This window comes from Primulina huaijiensis, chromosome 12 (assembly GCF_012295235.1).
Source record: "Primulina huaijiensis isolate GDHJ02 chromosome 12, ASM1229523v2, whole genome shotgun sequence".
NCBI classification, from domain to species: Eukaryota; Viridiplantae; Streptophyta; class Magnoliopsida; order Lamiales; family Gesneriaceae; genus Primulina; species Primulina huaijiensis.
The window spans coordinates 19,062,439-19,079,173 of NC_133317.1; the positions used below are offsets into that span (position 1 = coordinate 19,062,439).

The window sequence follows — 16,735 nt, forward strand, 5'->3', positions numbered from 1 at the left end:
ACAACTTGCCTAACTGAAGTATCGCGTGAGTTATCAAAGGCAACCGAATCCAGCTGAACTGAACTTTCGAAGTTAACCGACTGATCAGTTGGAAATTGATCGGTTGAACCTAACTGGATTCCTGAAGACATCTGATTAATCAGTTGGAAACTGACTAGTTGATTCACTCAGCACAAGCTTATCAGCTACTATTTATCAGTTGATCGCTCAGCCATACACGTCATCAAATGAAAATGACGTTCAACCGACATTAGTACAAGCAGACTGCAACTCGTAGTGGAACGCCGCATTTCAGAGTCTACAGTGTACGATTGTCAGGAGAATATCGACGTGGCAATCAACGGATATAATATTCAAATATTATATCAAGTTACCGTTGGAAGGGAATCCTATAAATAGGCGAAGAGAACAGCTAAAGAAATAAGGATACAAAAACAACTATTTTACTCAAGCTGTTACTCTGCTGAAATCAAAAGCTCACACTTACTAGTTCTATCTGTAGCATTCAAGGCTACCGTCTTGAGCTTGTTAGCACACTGTAATCCCTGTTATATTGTTAAGTTTTGCTAAGATCAGTCACGAACTGAAATAGCCTGTTGTAACTAAGAGTTTCGGTTTTGGCATTGATAAGACTAAACTGAAGTGGGTCAGTACAAACATTGTATTCGATCAAAGTCTATTAGTGGAAATCCTATCTTCGTGATAGAAGGAGTGACGTAGGAGTTATTCCATTCTCCAAACATCCAGAAACAAATCGCGTGCATTTCATTTCAGTTACCTTTTATTTCAGTTATTCTATCTTTCAGTCAGTTTACTTCCGAAACTGTTTTTCAATTAAACTGATTGTCATCGACTGACGGGATACCGAGTATCAGTTTGTCATTGAACTAAACTCAATTTACGAGAAAAGAACATAATTCGTGAGTGTTTATTCAACCCCCCCTTCTAAACACTTTTCACATCACAACCGATCCTTTCATAATGCTATAAGGAATGGTAATCAAGGGCATGGTAGGATGAATCGATATTGGACTTGAAAATCTAAGCGTTAGTTGAATAATGTTGAATACCCCGTACGGCTTCTCCTCTTCCTCTCTCAAATCATCTATCAACTTTGTTCCTTCCCCAATTCTCATTTTGGCTCTCATATTCGCCTCCCAAATCAAACTCATCCTCGTATTAGCCTCTACCCACATGCTTAGGCTTAGACCTACTCCCTCTAGTATTGCCCTCAAGCCTATCCAACATCTCGTGTAAGGGCTTTAACTGGGTCCTCATCATTCTACTGAATACACCGAACGACGCCTCCATTTGGACATTAAAAAGTCCTCGGTTCCCGTCATCTAGTACTTCCTTCTCCATTTTTCTTTCGAACATTATACTCGCAAGAAATGTTAGTAGATTAAAAAGATAATCCCCACACGAATTCTCACAGTCACTCCAAAAAAAATCATTTGTTTCTCCTTTTTTTTCTCTTCTCACTTCAAATAATCACTAGTCACTCTAAAGAAATAACGCTCGCATCACTCGAATTTGAGAGTTCTCTAGAAGGTTCCCTCAAGCTTTATATTTGTATATTTCAAACTGATCAGATTCAACTCGTGGACACTCGCAATTGTCTCACTCAAAGCTAAGAAATTTGAAAATATTTTTTTTGTTTGTGAGAGATACTTGAATATGACTCACAAAAGAGAATAGAACAAAATTTCAAAACCAAACGATAGAGAATTTTCGAATTTTTGTACTATTTTTTTGGGATTTGCACAAGGATGATTTGTGCAACTGAAAAAAAAAACCTAAGCACGACTCACAAAATTTCAAGAATCAAAAGATTCACAAAAGAAGAAGACGATGGAGCAAGCAGATTTGAAAACAAACGAAATATTAATGCAAATCTGATAATAAAAACAATAGACTTACTTGAATCAAATGTAACAAAAAGCTTTGATACCAAATGATACGATTTTTCAAACAAGAAAAGCAAACACACTCAAAAACAGAGTCACGCCATCGATTCGATGAATTAAAGAATGTAGTGTTGTCCCGATCTTTTGAAACAAGTAACGATCTGTGATATCCACCCTTAAACTATGAAAAGTTTAGTAACAAATAATCACGACTGAAACAATTGAGATTCAGATGAACCTTCAAAGAACTCGTCTTGACAATCTGTGTGAAAAAAATCGACAAACGCCATAAAGATAATATCTTTGATAAGTTTGATTTGTTTGAACAAAAAATATTTGAGAACTTTTGAGAGAAAACTCACAAAAATTTTGTATAAAATCAATAATGTGTTAGATAATACTCAAAATTCGTCTTTATATGTTTACAAAATAAAAAGTTATCAATAATCAAGTTCCCTAAATAATTTGGACTCTAAACTATGAAACAAAAATCTTTTCCGCGCAGCATGGCGCACAGGTGCGCAGGTTCCGGTGTAGGTGCGTGCACGCTACTGTAATTTCTTCACTTCGGGTAGTAAGGGGCACACAGGTGTGAGGCCCGGGGCCGAAGAGGGAGGGAGGTGATTGCCGGTGTCATGAGGTTGCACGGACACTGAGCGGCTCCTGGCAGGCTTCTAGGCGGAGTGAACATGAATGAACCGATCTTACACCAGAAGGAGAGAGATTCCGAGACTGTTCAATGTAATGGACTGTACAGTTGAAGAGGGCTTAAAAGATTTGATATGTACTACTCATACCACGAAGATGCATCTTCTTTTCGGTAGCTTATTACATAAGAACTCCAAAGTTAAGCATGCTTGACTTGGGGCAATTCTGGGATGGGTGACCTCCTGGGAAGTTTGCTAGGGTGCGTGTGAGTGAGGACATAAGCACGCTGGAAAGACTCGTCTTGGTACAGTGAGGACAGTCGTCAAATCTGGGGCGTTACAGTTGGTATCAGAGTCGACCTCTCCTAGTACGATGTGGATTCGGGGACAAACCAAGCGGAAGCTGGTGGGCATGTGAGTCCCGGGGCCGAAGAGGGCGGGGGTGATCGCCGGTATCATGAGGTTGCACGGACAATGAGCGGCTCCTGGCAGGCTTCTAGGTGGATGGAACATGAATGAACCGATTTTACACCAGAAGGAGAGGGAGTGCGAGACTGTTCAATGTAATGGACTGTACACTTGAAGAGGGTTTAAAAGATTTGATATGTACTACTCATACCACGAAGATGCATCTTCTTTTCGGTAGCTCATCACATAAAAACTCCCAAGTTAAGCGTGCTTGATTTGGGGCAAATCTGGGATGGGTGACCTCCTGGGGAGTTTCCTAGGGTGCGTGTGAGTGGGGACATAAGCACGCTGGAATGACTCGTCTTGGTACAGTGAGGACAGTCGTCAAATCTGGGGCGTTACAGTTGGTATCAGAGTCGACCTGTCCTAGTACGATGTGGATTCGGGGACAAAACCAGCGGAAGCTGGTGGGCATGTGAGTACCGGGGCCGAAGAGGGCGGGGGTGATCACCGGTATCATGAGGCTGCACGGACAATGAGCGGCTCCTGGCAGGCTGCTAGGCGGAGGGAACATGAATGAACCGATTTTACACCAGAAGGAGAGGGAGTGCGAGACTGTTCAATGTAATGGACTGTATAGTTGAAGAGGGTTTAAAAGATTTGATATGTACTACTCATACCACGAAGATGCATCTTCTTTTCGGTAGCTCATCACATAAGAACTCCAAAGTTAAGCATGCTTGACTTGGGGCAATTCTGGGATGGGTGGCCTCCTGGGAAGTTTTTAGGGTGCGTGGGAGTGAGTACATAAGCAAGCTGGAAAGACTCGTCTTGGTACAGTGAGGACAATCGTCAAATCTGGGGCGTTACAACAGGTGCGTGTGATTCGGCGCTGGTGTGTGTCAGCTTCTGTACCGTGCCACTTTTCTGCGTTGTGCGTGCATGTGTGCGAGATTTGGCACGAGTGCTAATATCATCTTGATCATTTAGCACTTGAATGACCTTGCAATGACATCAAACACTGTTTCCATGTTCCCTATAGCCCTCTAATTGGGACATCATGTTTGTAGACCTTTTTTGGTAGCTCACTATGAGTACTTGAACTGCTTCCTTGAACTTATTGCTTTTTTGTCCCCTCTTTATAGGTCCTTCTGGCAACTCTAGCGGATCTTATGTTTTCTTTGCAGCTTGATCAACCACGAATCAATACATCCCCAAAAGACAAACAATAAGTGAAGGTATGATCTGAATGCCTTGGTTATAGCTCAGGATAAGATTTAAGAGATGTAAGCATGTTAAGTTAGTAATACCATTCTTTTGGTTATAATATCCGGGCTTGGAGCGTAGACGTCTATACTATGTAGAGGTATGCAATCTATGTATTATTGAGATAGTCTTGTTGAGTAGGGACGCTCAACCTTGTTTCTTTCATGGATGGTTGGATACCGAGAGTCATAGTATCCTATAGGGCAAGCGGGGTCTGGTGACCCAAGACATTTCAGGTCCACATCTTGATTTGAGTATGAAAGTCACCCCTTGCTTATGATAGATCCGATATTAAATACTCAGACGTCCCTAAACTGAGCATGAGATTCCAAATTTGATTTTTGATCTCGGGTTCATGATTCATGCATTTCATACAGTGCAATTAGTGACTCACTTTCTTGTTTTCATTTAGAACGGGTCAGATGAACATGAAAGTAGCTAAGCGAGACTTCTTATCAGAAAGAGGTTTTATTCGTTTTGTGCTTCAGTTTTTAGCATGTTTTTTTCGACGCGGTTGTAAAAGACTCAACTTTATTATTGCTTATACTTTTCGATGAGGTTGTATAACCTTTTTAATAATTGATTTTTCCACTATTGACTTGATGATTATGGGATAATTTTTTAAAGTTTGATTATACACGCATTTTAGATAATTTATAGGTTTGCATTGTAAGTGGCCACAGTTAAAAATTTTAATTTTGAAAATATAACAGGTTGTGTATATAATGAATATTTATTTATATACGGCAAAACATTAAGAATCTTTTTAATATAATTTAATATAATATAAGTTTTTGGCCTTATTTATATATCTTTACCGTTGTTATATTATATGACATTGGATCAGATTCAAATATGATTTGTATCCTCTGATCACAACTTTATTTATTATATTAACATCTATCCTCGTACACATATCGGCAGCTATTCAACTTTCATCCACATCTCTATACTCGTCGGATGATCGAATATCCATACACTATCCAAATATCATATTATCACCTATAATTATATTTTTTCAAATTTGATTTATTTCGATAAAAATATACATATTTACCTAATTTTAAGAGAAAAATAAAAAAATAAATATAAAACAAATTATAGAAAAAATCCACAATTACTTTTTATTGTGAATATCGGTAGGATTGACCTGTCTTACAGATAAAGATTTGTGAGACCGTCTCACAAGAGACCTGCTATATATATACATATATTTAATTTAATTAGATATTTGTGTCAAGTATGTCTAGGATGCTGCTAGACTAATCTTCATCTTTGAACATAAAAATCTTCATATTCGTTTATCGAAAGGTCTCTAATATGAAATTTTCAATAAAATTGTCATCCGTACGCGGGAATAAATATGTTACATAATTCTGATCGCTCTAATGACGACATTATTTTAATTTTTATTAACTCCCTGATCTAATAAAAACAATATTTTAATAAAGGTCAACCTATAAAAAAAATATTTAAATGATAAATAATAATAATAAATATGGATAAACTAGACAAATTTTGTCATCTCCAATGCTTACCGTTGGATTCGGAATCATCTCGTCCCACGCATGCCTGGCGAGAACGACTGGATGAAAAAAAAAATAAACGCCTAGATTGTAATAGAAATACCCCACAACCAGTTGTCCTGTATTAAAAAAATATAATTTAATGACGGCGCTGTGGACTGGTTCAGTGCATTTATGTCGTGGTATATCGCACAGAAATGCAACCAAGATCAAATACAGCAGCCTTCCCAGGATCCTGTGCTTATCTTCCCGAGAATGTCGGTTTCTATCTCGGTTTCTATCTGCTTCTACTTTTCATGATCACGTTCTTCATGGTTTTTTACCAATTACCGAGTTGTAATCTGGTTTTTGTTGTGCATTTTGCTCTAAAGCAATTACAAGGAGAAGAACTTTGAGGGTTCTTCTGGTTTTTTTTCCCTCTTATGGATATAATTCGATCCCATTTCCATGTGAAATACCCAAGATTTGATCTTTTTTAAATGGAGGGTTCTTGCGATTATGTGAGAAAAAAGTCGCAATCTTCTGTGTTAATTTGTTCAGTTTCTGTTTTGTTTCTTTTCTTCGAAATGTGCTTGGTGCAACTCTCACTTAAAACGCCACTGCACTTGGTTCTTGAAACACATGCTGGATCGATTGCCTATTTGGTTCCTGTTTTTCTCTTTTTTACAATCAATTCATCTGAAAAAATTGCTGTAATCTTGGTGGAACTAGGAAATGGAAGTGTTCTATCTCTAATCTTGTGCTGTAAAATTTGATCATTTGTGTTGTTTCTTTTTTCTTTTTGGGGATATGAAGTATATTTGGTTGATCTTTCAAGAGTCACAGTGAAAAATATTGAAGAAATCAAGTCAAGAAAAGGACAAACAAGGATCACCAACAAGTAATTTGTTGGATCGGGCCTAATAGGACTACACCTTTGGTATGATTTTTCTTTTATCACTTCACAATTGACAATTCTAGTAAATTTGGTTGGTATGATTTTTCTTGTTTATGAAACTCTATATATTTAGTCAATGTTTTTTGACTTGTGAATATTTTAACAAAACCAATATCTTGTTAAGAAATATGGGTTTTTTTCTTTTGGACTGTCCTTTTGTACTCAAATTAGTATTGTTTCTGTTAAATGTCTCACATGATCGAAGGATTAAGGTCTTGAGGGTGTATATACGGACTTGGACAATCTTTTTTTTTTTTTAGCTAGTTTTGGGTTTCAGTTCGGTTCAAGTCTCAATCTTAATAGTGTCACATATCAGGACCACCGTGTTGGACAGTTTTATGAGTTACCCGATAATATTTTATGAACTTCACGCTCTAGTTGTTCATTCCTGGGCGTGGAGTGTCTTAAATGTCTCAAATCGGTTGGATTAAGTTCTTGACGGTTGTATATATAGACGTGAACAATCATCCTCTTTAGATAGCTTTTGGGGTTGAGTTAGGTTCAAATTCTAATATTCATAGTTTCTTTTTGTGTTGAGATATGTCCCTCTAAACACTTAAACACAATATGTGAGTTTCTTCGATTAGTTTAGATGAGTTGGCAACTAAACTTATTGTCCTCGAGTGTCTATATCAGTTTGCTAACATATAAGTGCGTAAAGAAGTTAGACTGACAGATTTGAACAAAGCACATAATGAATGGTAAGGTGTAAGCTGAAGTGTAAAGATGACAAATATGTTTCTGGATGTTCGGAGAACTGAAGCTCCTACGTCACCTTTTTTTCCTCTAGGGAAGTTCGAACTAGAAGACTTTGGATGATACAAGTAGTTCGCAAGATCCCGATTCAGTTTGGTCTTAAACACTATCAAACTAAAACTCCTAGTATCTCAACTGATTAATAGACATTCTACAAACTGCTATACACGTGTAATACACAACGATACTAACTTAGCACGAAATGATCCTTAAACGATCAGATAGAATTCTTTTATGGGGTGCTGAATTGATTCAGTTTCGCTCAAGAATATCAAAGATTTTGAAGACTTACTCATGATGGTGAAAAATGATTGTATGCTTCTTTAATTCAACTCTTCTTCTATTTATACTTTCAGAAATAGATCTATTTAATCAAAAGTGTCCGTTAACTTGTTTTTAGTTCATGTCAACGTTTTTCTGACAGTTCGTACATTGTTACGAATAGTCTTGACTCGTACACTGTTGCGATCAGTTTGTTCAGACTGCTTGATGTGGACATCAATTTAGTGTTCTGACGTGGACTGATTATGATTTTTGGTAAACTGATATCCTTTATACTTATTTATTTAGTTTGGAATGATATTAGTTTTTTTTGTTTAACTGTATCAGTTTCTCTTAAATCAGTTTTGTTTTTTTTATTTGTTAACCACCAAAATATACCAAATTCTTGATCCAACACTTTTTTTCATAAAGTTGGTCTGTTTAAACTTTTTTGATTGTTTAGAGAAACACTTGAAAAGTAAGAATAATGTCCTGTTGAAATCTTGTAAGATTTTATCTATGTTCCATGAAATAGTTTTGCTGGAACCGTTTATCTCACTTGCATTGCTGATGTTTGCATATGATATCTTTATTTGAACCCACTATCGAAATCACTTGTGCCAAAAGTTCTAGCTTAACTGAGACGATATAATCAATAGTTTGTACATTAACAACTATTTCATGAAATTTTCTTTGTTCTAAATACTTTAAGATCTCATCGATGGCAAAATATTAAGGTCTGCATTTGCAAACAGTCATGATCCATAATGTTACTTTCGAAATGGATTAAGTTAATTTATCAAGAATTTGAAATGATGGGTGATAACATAAATTGAAGCATAAAATCCCCAATCTTTTCAGATGGGCTGCATAAACTCTAAAAGTCGAAGAAATATTCCTGGTTATGAGGAACCTTCCGTTCTTGCTGCTGAGACGCCTTGTGAGTATGCATCCACACTCGATTGTGTAAACTTAAAAGGCCATATATGTACTTCGTGTACTGTAGAATCCAAAAAAAATGTCATCAAATTGGGCATCCTCTGTTAATGATTTTGGATAAGATGCACATGGTGAATATCTCTCAGTGCTTGTAGAATATTCATCATTATTCCGCAAACCTTTGTGATTTAATTTGAATCTGACTATTTGGTCAACGGGTTTTCATGCAAACAAAATTTTCAGTCACAGTGAGCGAAGTCGAGGCTTTGTTTCAACTATTCAAGAAAATAAGTAGCTCCATAATCGATGATGGGCTCATTCACAAGGTACACTTACCCGTTGGCTTATGTTATACTAGTAATTCCTTCTCATTATTTTGTGTTCTTATTGATTGGATTACTACCGTGTTCCGACTTCCGTCACAAACATAAAATTTGTGTCATGAAATTTTCAGTAATTTTAATATAATTTGACATCCCAGGAAGAATTCCAGCTAGCACTATTCAGGAACAGAAACAAAAGAAATCTGTTTGCTGACAGGGTATGATGACTCCGCTTTTCTTGCTGTACTCCCAGATAAACAAATGCAGATCTTTATACCATCGTTCTTATGATAGTTTCAGTTGCATTGTGAAAATTCTCTATGTAGATATTTGATTTATTTGATTTCAAACGGAACGGAGTGATTGAATTTGGAGAATTCGTCCGATCGCTGAGTGTTTTTCACCCTAATGCACCAGTTGCTGACAAAATTTCCTGTAAGATTTACAGTTACCTTCACATTTATAACAACTTATGCATTTGCGACACCTCTGTTCTCATCATTTGTCATTTTGTCATTCTGGCAGTTGCCTACCGATTGTATGATCTAAGGCACACAGGCTTTATCGAGAGAGAAGAGGTAGGCTTCTTACACATTCCTAAACGTTTTATGTCGTAAAAATCTCACTTTTCTAGTCTAATGTTGCGTCATAATTGTATTAACATTCGCTTTTTAGGCAAATTTTTTTATGTTTAATTCTGCTTCTGAAATTAACATGATCCCTGAAAAGTTTCTTCCACCCCATAAGTGTATTAGCGATTGGAAAAAAAAAAGAAAGAAAAGAAACACTAACTGATGGCTTTTTTTGTTTATGACTTCAGTTAAAAGAGATGGTTTTGGCGTTATTACACGAATCCGATCTCATTCTATCAGAGGATGTCATTGAAATTATAGTGGACAAGGTGAAGATATCTCTACTCGGGCTTCTGCGTTTTCTTGATCTTCGACTTTAAATTCAAGATTTAACAACTTTTATCCCTGCAGACATTCTCTGAGGCAGATACAAAATGTGATGGAAGGATAGACCAAGATGAGTGGAAGGAATTTGTATCAAAAAATCCATCGCTTATCAAGAATATGACTCTGCCTTATCTCAAGTAAGCTCATGAATAAAGCTCTATCTTGTAGTTTATCTAGAAGCATAAATTTTGCCGCCTCGTCGCAAGAAAAATTCTTGGTTCGTCCTTGTTTACTCAAGTTAATACGGAGCTACAATTGTTAGACATGTTGTTATCATTGTAATTTTCAGGGATATAACAATAGCAGTTCCAAGTTTTTTGGCACATTCTGAGCTTGAAGACTCGGAGTTGTAAGCTTCTTGGCTTAATCAGTGCGAAACCAGACATCTATGAAACTTGCTGGTTTAAAGTGCAGAGAATGTAGATTAGCACGGTTTCTATTAGAATATGTCAACAAGTTTCTTGTAAGCTATGTATTTTGTCATTAGAATTTGTGTCAAATATTGATATATAAAATACAAAGGCTTCTCGTTGATGACTTACAGTCCCCTCACAACGAAATTCCAAGTTTGGGGTGAGGTTCGGACTTGAGACCAGCTTAAGAAATATTTGCTGCATTGACCAATAATAAAACGTGAGAATTTAAAGGGAGAAGAAATAAGAACTCTATAATTTACTCTTTTTTTGCATTTTCAGAAATCCTCCTAGCTTTAAAGAGGTATTGGCTCTCTTCAGTTTGTCAAAATTAGACAATCAGGCGCTACAATTTGCTTAAGCTTATTGAATATTATATAAAAGGCAATTGAGAAACACGTTTCTATAAGTGAACCACGTTTTAGTATTTCTAATTCTAATTCTAATTCTTCTTATATGCTTTAATTCCCAATTTTACCATATATACGGTAAGTGGATCCTCAAGCTTAATATTAAGGAAAAATAATAATGGAAAGTTCTTCTTTTCTCTCCAACTATATCTCTAGTTCCTAATATGGTATCAGAGCACTAAGGGTGCACACGCCTCCCCATGGCGAAGGGAAATCAAGCAAATTAGGCTCCAAATCATGCAACGATTGGATCGGGAAATCGCATTGCTATTGACGATTCCGGCAGTCCATTTTTTTGCAGAATGGTGATCATCCTGGCTTAATTCTTGTCTCGCACCCACTTTCTGGAGGAAACTACAACACATGGAACCGAGCTATGTCCATGGCGCTTACAGCCAGAAATAAGCTCGGTTTCGTGGATAATTCAATTCAACGTCCACATCTGGACGGTCTCTTGTACGGCGCTTGGCTACGCTGCAATTCCATGGTGATTTCGTGGATTCTTAACTTTGTTGCTAAGGAAATAGCTGATAGCTTGATGTACATACCAACTGCCTATGAAATATGGATTGATCTACGAGATAGGTTCCACCAGAGCAATGCACCGCGGATTTTTCAGATTAAGAAGTTGTTGAGTGGATTGCACCAAGGATCGATGGATGTAACTACTTACTACACTCGCCTAAGGACACTCTGGGATGAGTTGAAGGACTTCCAACCAGTTTCTGTGTGCAATTGTGGATCAATGAAGGATTGGGTGAATTTTCAGAATCAGGAATGTGTTATGCAATTTTTAATGGGTTTGAATGAGTTATATGCTCAAATTTGCGCACAAATCCTACCGATGGATCCTATTCCTATCATTTCAAAGACCTTCTCATTGGTTGTGCAAGAGGAGAGACAACGCTCCATACAACAAGAGAGCATTTCTTTCCAAATGGATTCGAATCCACCAGTGCCACGCTCACCTAATGTTGCTACTGTTAAGTCTTTCTCGAATGTCAAAGAGAACATGTATGACAAGCTTGTATGCTTTCACTGTGATGGGGTTGGACATACTGTGGATAAGTGCTATAAGTTACATGGTTATCCACCTAGTCATCCTAAGTACAAAAGCAAGCAATATCCAAGCAAAGCATCTGCAAACCAGGCCCGGGGACTTACTAATGACTTAGTTTCCAACCCCTGTGAGACTTCATTAAATCAAGAGCAATGCAAGCAACTTATTGCAATCTTAAACACTCAGCTTCATCCAATCCTGGATCCATTACGACTCCACAACACAATGAGCCTTCAGTTTCGTTCTTCAATGGTATATATTCCTTGTCCATTGATTCTAGTTTGTTGTAACAAAGCAGCTAGGTATTAGACACAGGAGCAACACATCATATTTGTTGTTCACTGTCTTCTTTCTACTCTTATACCAGATTTCGCTCCACAGTCACATTGCCTAATGGCCTCACAATACCTGTTTCACATATCGGAACCGTATGCTTATCAATGCATTTGGTGTTGCATAATGTCCTTTTTGTCCCACAATTCCGTTTTAATTTACTCTCAGTTAGTTCTATCACAGCCAGTTTGAAGTGCTCTGTCTCATTTTCTTCATCTTTATGTCACATTCAAGCTTTAAGCATGAAGCAGAAGATTGGGATGGGTAGAATAGTCAGAGACCTCTATTTCCTTGAACCATACAACTCCTCCACTATCTGTAACGTTTCTTTCAATAAGACTGAATTGTGGCATTGTAAACTAGGCCATCCTTCATTTACCCGATTATCTGTAATAGGACATGAACTACAATGTACACCTGTAAATGACATCTTACACCCATGCTCTGTATGTCATTTTTCCAAGCAAAAGAGATTATCATTTCCATCAAATAAGTCTATGTGTGCATCTATATTCGATCTTGTTCATATTGACATTTGGGGCCCATTTCATCCAATTAGTATTGAAGGGTATAAGTTTTTTCTTACGATAGTGAACGATCATTCTCGGTTTACTTGGGTGTATATGCTTAAAGCCAAATCTGATGTCTTGCATATATTCCCCACCTTTTGCACTCTAATCCTCACTCAATTTGGGAAACAAATCAAGTATGTCCGTGCAGACAATGCTCCTGAATTAAGTTTTACTGATTTTTTTCAGTCCAAAGGCATTGTCGCCTATCATTCATGTGTTGACGACCACCACAAAATTCTAATATTGAGCGAAAACATCAACATATCCTCAACGTGGCCCGGTCATTAGGGTTTCAATCCAACCTTCCACTGGTCTATGGGAGTGACTGTATCTTCACTAATGTATATCTCATCAACCGGACACCTTATCCTCTTCTATCTCACAAGACTCCTTTTGAACTAATTCATAACAAGGTCCCAGTTTATTCCCACTTAAAAGTCTTCGGCTGCCTCTGTTTTGGCTCTACTCTCCCACATACCCGAACTAAATTTGCTGCCCGTGCTACTCGGTCAGTTTTCCTTGGATATCCTCCTGGATATAAAGGCTACAAATTGTTCAATCTCAACACCAATGACATTTACATCTCTCGAGATGTTATATTCCATGAACACTCATTTCCTTTCAAAGACGTTTCCTCCACTCCAGTTGATATTGAGTTCTTCTTTGACAACATTTTACCCACTCAAAGAAGCCTTCAAATTGGTACTCCTCACCGTGAGTCCATTCGTTCACGTCGCCCTCTCACTACCCCAACTCATCTTCGTGATTACCAGTGTTACTCCATCTCTACTAGTCTCTCTTCCTCCACTGCTCACCCATTATCCTCTGTCCTCACTCCCAACAGGCTGTCACAGCAACATCGAGCTTTTATTCACAACATTTCCTCCATCATTGAACCACGAACATTTGCTCAAGTTGTTGTCCATCCGGAATGGAGACATGCTATGGATGAAGAATTACGAGCACTCGAACGTAATGGCACATGGTCCATTGTTTCTCTTCATCCTCACAAAAGTGTCGTTGGATGTAAATGGGTATACAAGGCCAAGTTTCAAGCTGATGGCTCGCTCGAACGATATAAAGCTCGCCTTGTTGCCAAAGGGTTTACGCAACAAGAGGGTATTGATTATTTTGAAATGTTTTCTCCCGTTGCTAAACTTGTGACAGTCAAAACTTTACTAGCCGTGGCAGCTGCCTGTGGATGGTCTTTGATGCAGCTCGATGTCAACAATGCTTTTATGCATGGTGACCTACATGAGAAAGTGTATATGTCGTTGGCATTGAGGTTGCGAGGTCTACTCAGGGTATTTCCATTTGTCAGCGTCATTATGCTCTTCAGCTCCTCACTGATTCAGGTATGCTTGTGCAAGCCTCGTACCACTCCAATGGAATTTGGTTCTAAATTGAGTCAAGAGGACAGTGACTTGCTCAAAGATTCTTCTCAGTATCGAAGAATGATTGGTAGACTCATATATCTCACAATCACTCGCCCAGATTTGTCCTATGCTGTTAACAAATTGAGTCAATATGTTTCCAAACCAAGAGTAGCACGTCTGGCTATTGTGTACAATGTACTTCGATACGTCAAATGAACTGTTGGTCAAGGGTTATTCTATGCCTCCTCTAATGACCTCCGAATTAATTCCTTCTCTGATTCCGATTAGGCAGCATGTCCTGACACTCGTAGATCTGTTATCGATTTTTGTGTGTTCCTTGGAGATTCTTTGGTATCTTGGAAATCCAAGAAACAACATACGGTCTCTCGATCATCTTCAGAAGCGGAATATCGATCCATGGCTAGTGTTACCTATGAGTTAGTATGGATCATTTCACTGCTCAAGGACCTGCAAGTTGCACAAGGTGAACCAGCCACTCTCTTCTATGACAACCAATCAGCAATGCACATTGCTTCCAATCCGGTATTCCACGAACGAACCAAGCACATTGAGATCGATTGTCATTTGGTTCGAGAAAAGCTTCACGCCAAAGTCATTAAACTTCTGCACGTGTCTTCCGCAATACAGCTTGCCGACTTGCTTACTAAACCATTGCTACCAACTCAATTCAAGCTGCTACTGTCCAAGATGGGAATCATCAACATACATGCTCCATCTTGAAGGGGCATATTGAATATTACATAAAAGGCAATTGAGAAACACGTTTCTATAAGTGAACCACGTTTTAGTATTTCTTATTCTAATTCTTCTGATATGCTTTAATTCCCATTTTTACCATATATACTGTAAGTGGATCCTCAAGCTTATTGTTAAGGAAAAATAATAATGGAAAGTTCTTCTTCTTTTCTCTCCAACTGTGCCTCCACTTACTAATAAAGCTCTCTCTTCTTCCACTGCACATGCACCGAACAGCTAGTAGTAATTGACTTTTCTTACCATATTTATAATGGACTTAGTCATTTATTTATTGACGGATTTGGACGAGAAGACGTCTACTTATGGAGTTGTTATGCTATGAAATTTTTAAAGGGAGAAGACGATCAACAATAAAATGTGAGAATTTAAAGGAAAAATCTACATACGATAGATGCTCTAAGATATGAGAATTTAAAGGGAGAAGACATGACCGTGAGGAAGTTATGATATTTGACCAAATAAAATATATTTTATTCATTCCAAATATATATGTTAAGTTTCTTAGTTGTCTCAAAGATATTGTCCAATGTCTATTTTTAGTTGTATTTCCACTAATATAATCATAATAACTAATATTTAGAAAAATGTGTGATCATTTCTTGAATGAATCAAATAAGGATAAAATAAAAGATTTATTTATAAAATTTACTTTTTTCAATTATATTATATATTAATGTGTGAAAAGTATGACGAACCGTGTTTTAAATACTATTATTTTAATAATTGCGGAAAAACTTTAAATAATTTGTTAGAAATATAACTCGTAAAATAAATCAAGCTCACCACTCGTACTAAAAATAAAGTTAAGATTAAACTTTCATCAAGGTCCCTGGGTTTGCACTGTCATTGGCTCGAGCCTGCTCACTGGTCACCATCTTCCGTCTCCTCAACTACATCATCTGTATCGATCAAATTTAGTGAGTCTAATGACTCAGTATGCATAAACAGTGAATACCAAGTACTTCATGCAATTTAAACATAACTTGTACATATAATAACATAAGAATAAATGTGTATAACGCGACTTTCCTGCATAAACATTTTCATAAAATCGTATTTTCATATTCGTCATAATAATCGTAATCGTAAATCATTTTGCGTAGAGTTCTGTTGAATGTAAGTAGAAAATTTTTTGAAGCAATATGTAATTTTTTCATCAATGATGAGAGACATACTAGCAATTCAGCTCAAGTGTAGCGTCCGTGTAATTGAATATTAAAGAAAAAGTCTATGTTGAGAGTGGCTTTCATGCTTGTACTACTACAAGATTGGTTTCACATAAAAAAAACATAATAGGACGATAGAGTTATTGATGAATTTGCTAGCCAAAATTACGAAATATATGAAAAATATTCTAAAATAGTTTTTATTAATTACGATGAAAATTGAGATGTAATTAACATGTTATTCTAAGTTGAAACTTCAATAAATATATATTTATTTTTTTGTAATTTTGAAATAGTATTCTCGTTTTGAAATAGTTATTTTTAAGAATTCTTCCTTTTTTTAAAACATTACATGAAATAAATGATAAAACGGTTTAAAAAAATAGTGGACTCGAAACCGAATCATAATACTTAACCGAGCATCTGATTCAATTCAATATTAGTTCGGGAACCGGAATCGGAATCGGAATCTAGGAACCCTTGAACATCTCTATGTCTCATGATATCATAGTCATTGTCTTCACGTCAAATTATTTATAAACTAATTAACATGGAATTTAATAAAAATGAATTGATTCCTAGAACTAAACAAATTTGTTATTGAAATTAAATTACTGAAAATGAAGCCGAAAAGCATTAGGGAATTTAATTATTAATAATGTATAAATTATTTTTAAATAGAACTAGATATAAAAATGA

The 16,735-nt window shown here is 36.8% G+C and overlaps 1 protein-coding gene across 1 annotated transcript; it reads left to right on the forward strand.

Annotated features, from left to right (window-relative positions):
* Window positions 1–5,958: 5,958 nt before the first annotated feature.
* LOC140989254 (calcineurin B-like protein 4) lies at window positions 5,959–10,463 on the forward strand. The gene is made up of 9 exons (XM_073458422.1): window positions 5,959–6,673; window positions 8,570–8,648; window positions 8,891–8,973; window positions 9,129–9,188; window positions 9,297–9,405; window positions 9,496–9,548; window positions 9,791–9,871; window positions 9,954–10,066; window positions 10,219–10,463. Exons 2-9 carry the CDS (start codon window positions 8,570–8,572, stop codon window positions 10,280–10,282), a joined length of 642 nt encoding a protein of 213 aa, XP_073314523.1. The 5' UTR covers window positions 5,959–6,673; the 3' UTR covers window positions 10,283–10,463.
* Window positions 10,464–16,735: the final 6,272 nt, after the last annotated feature.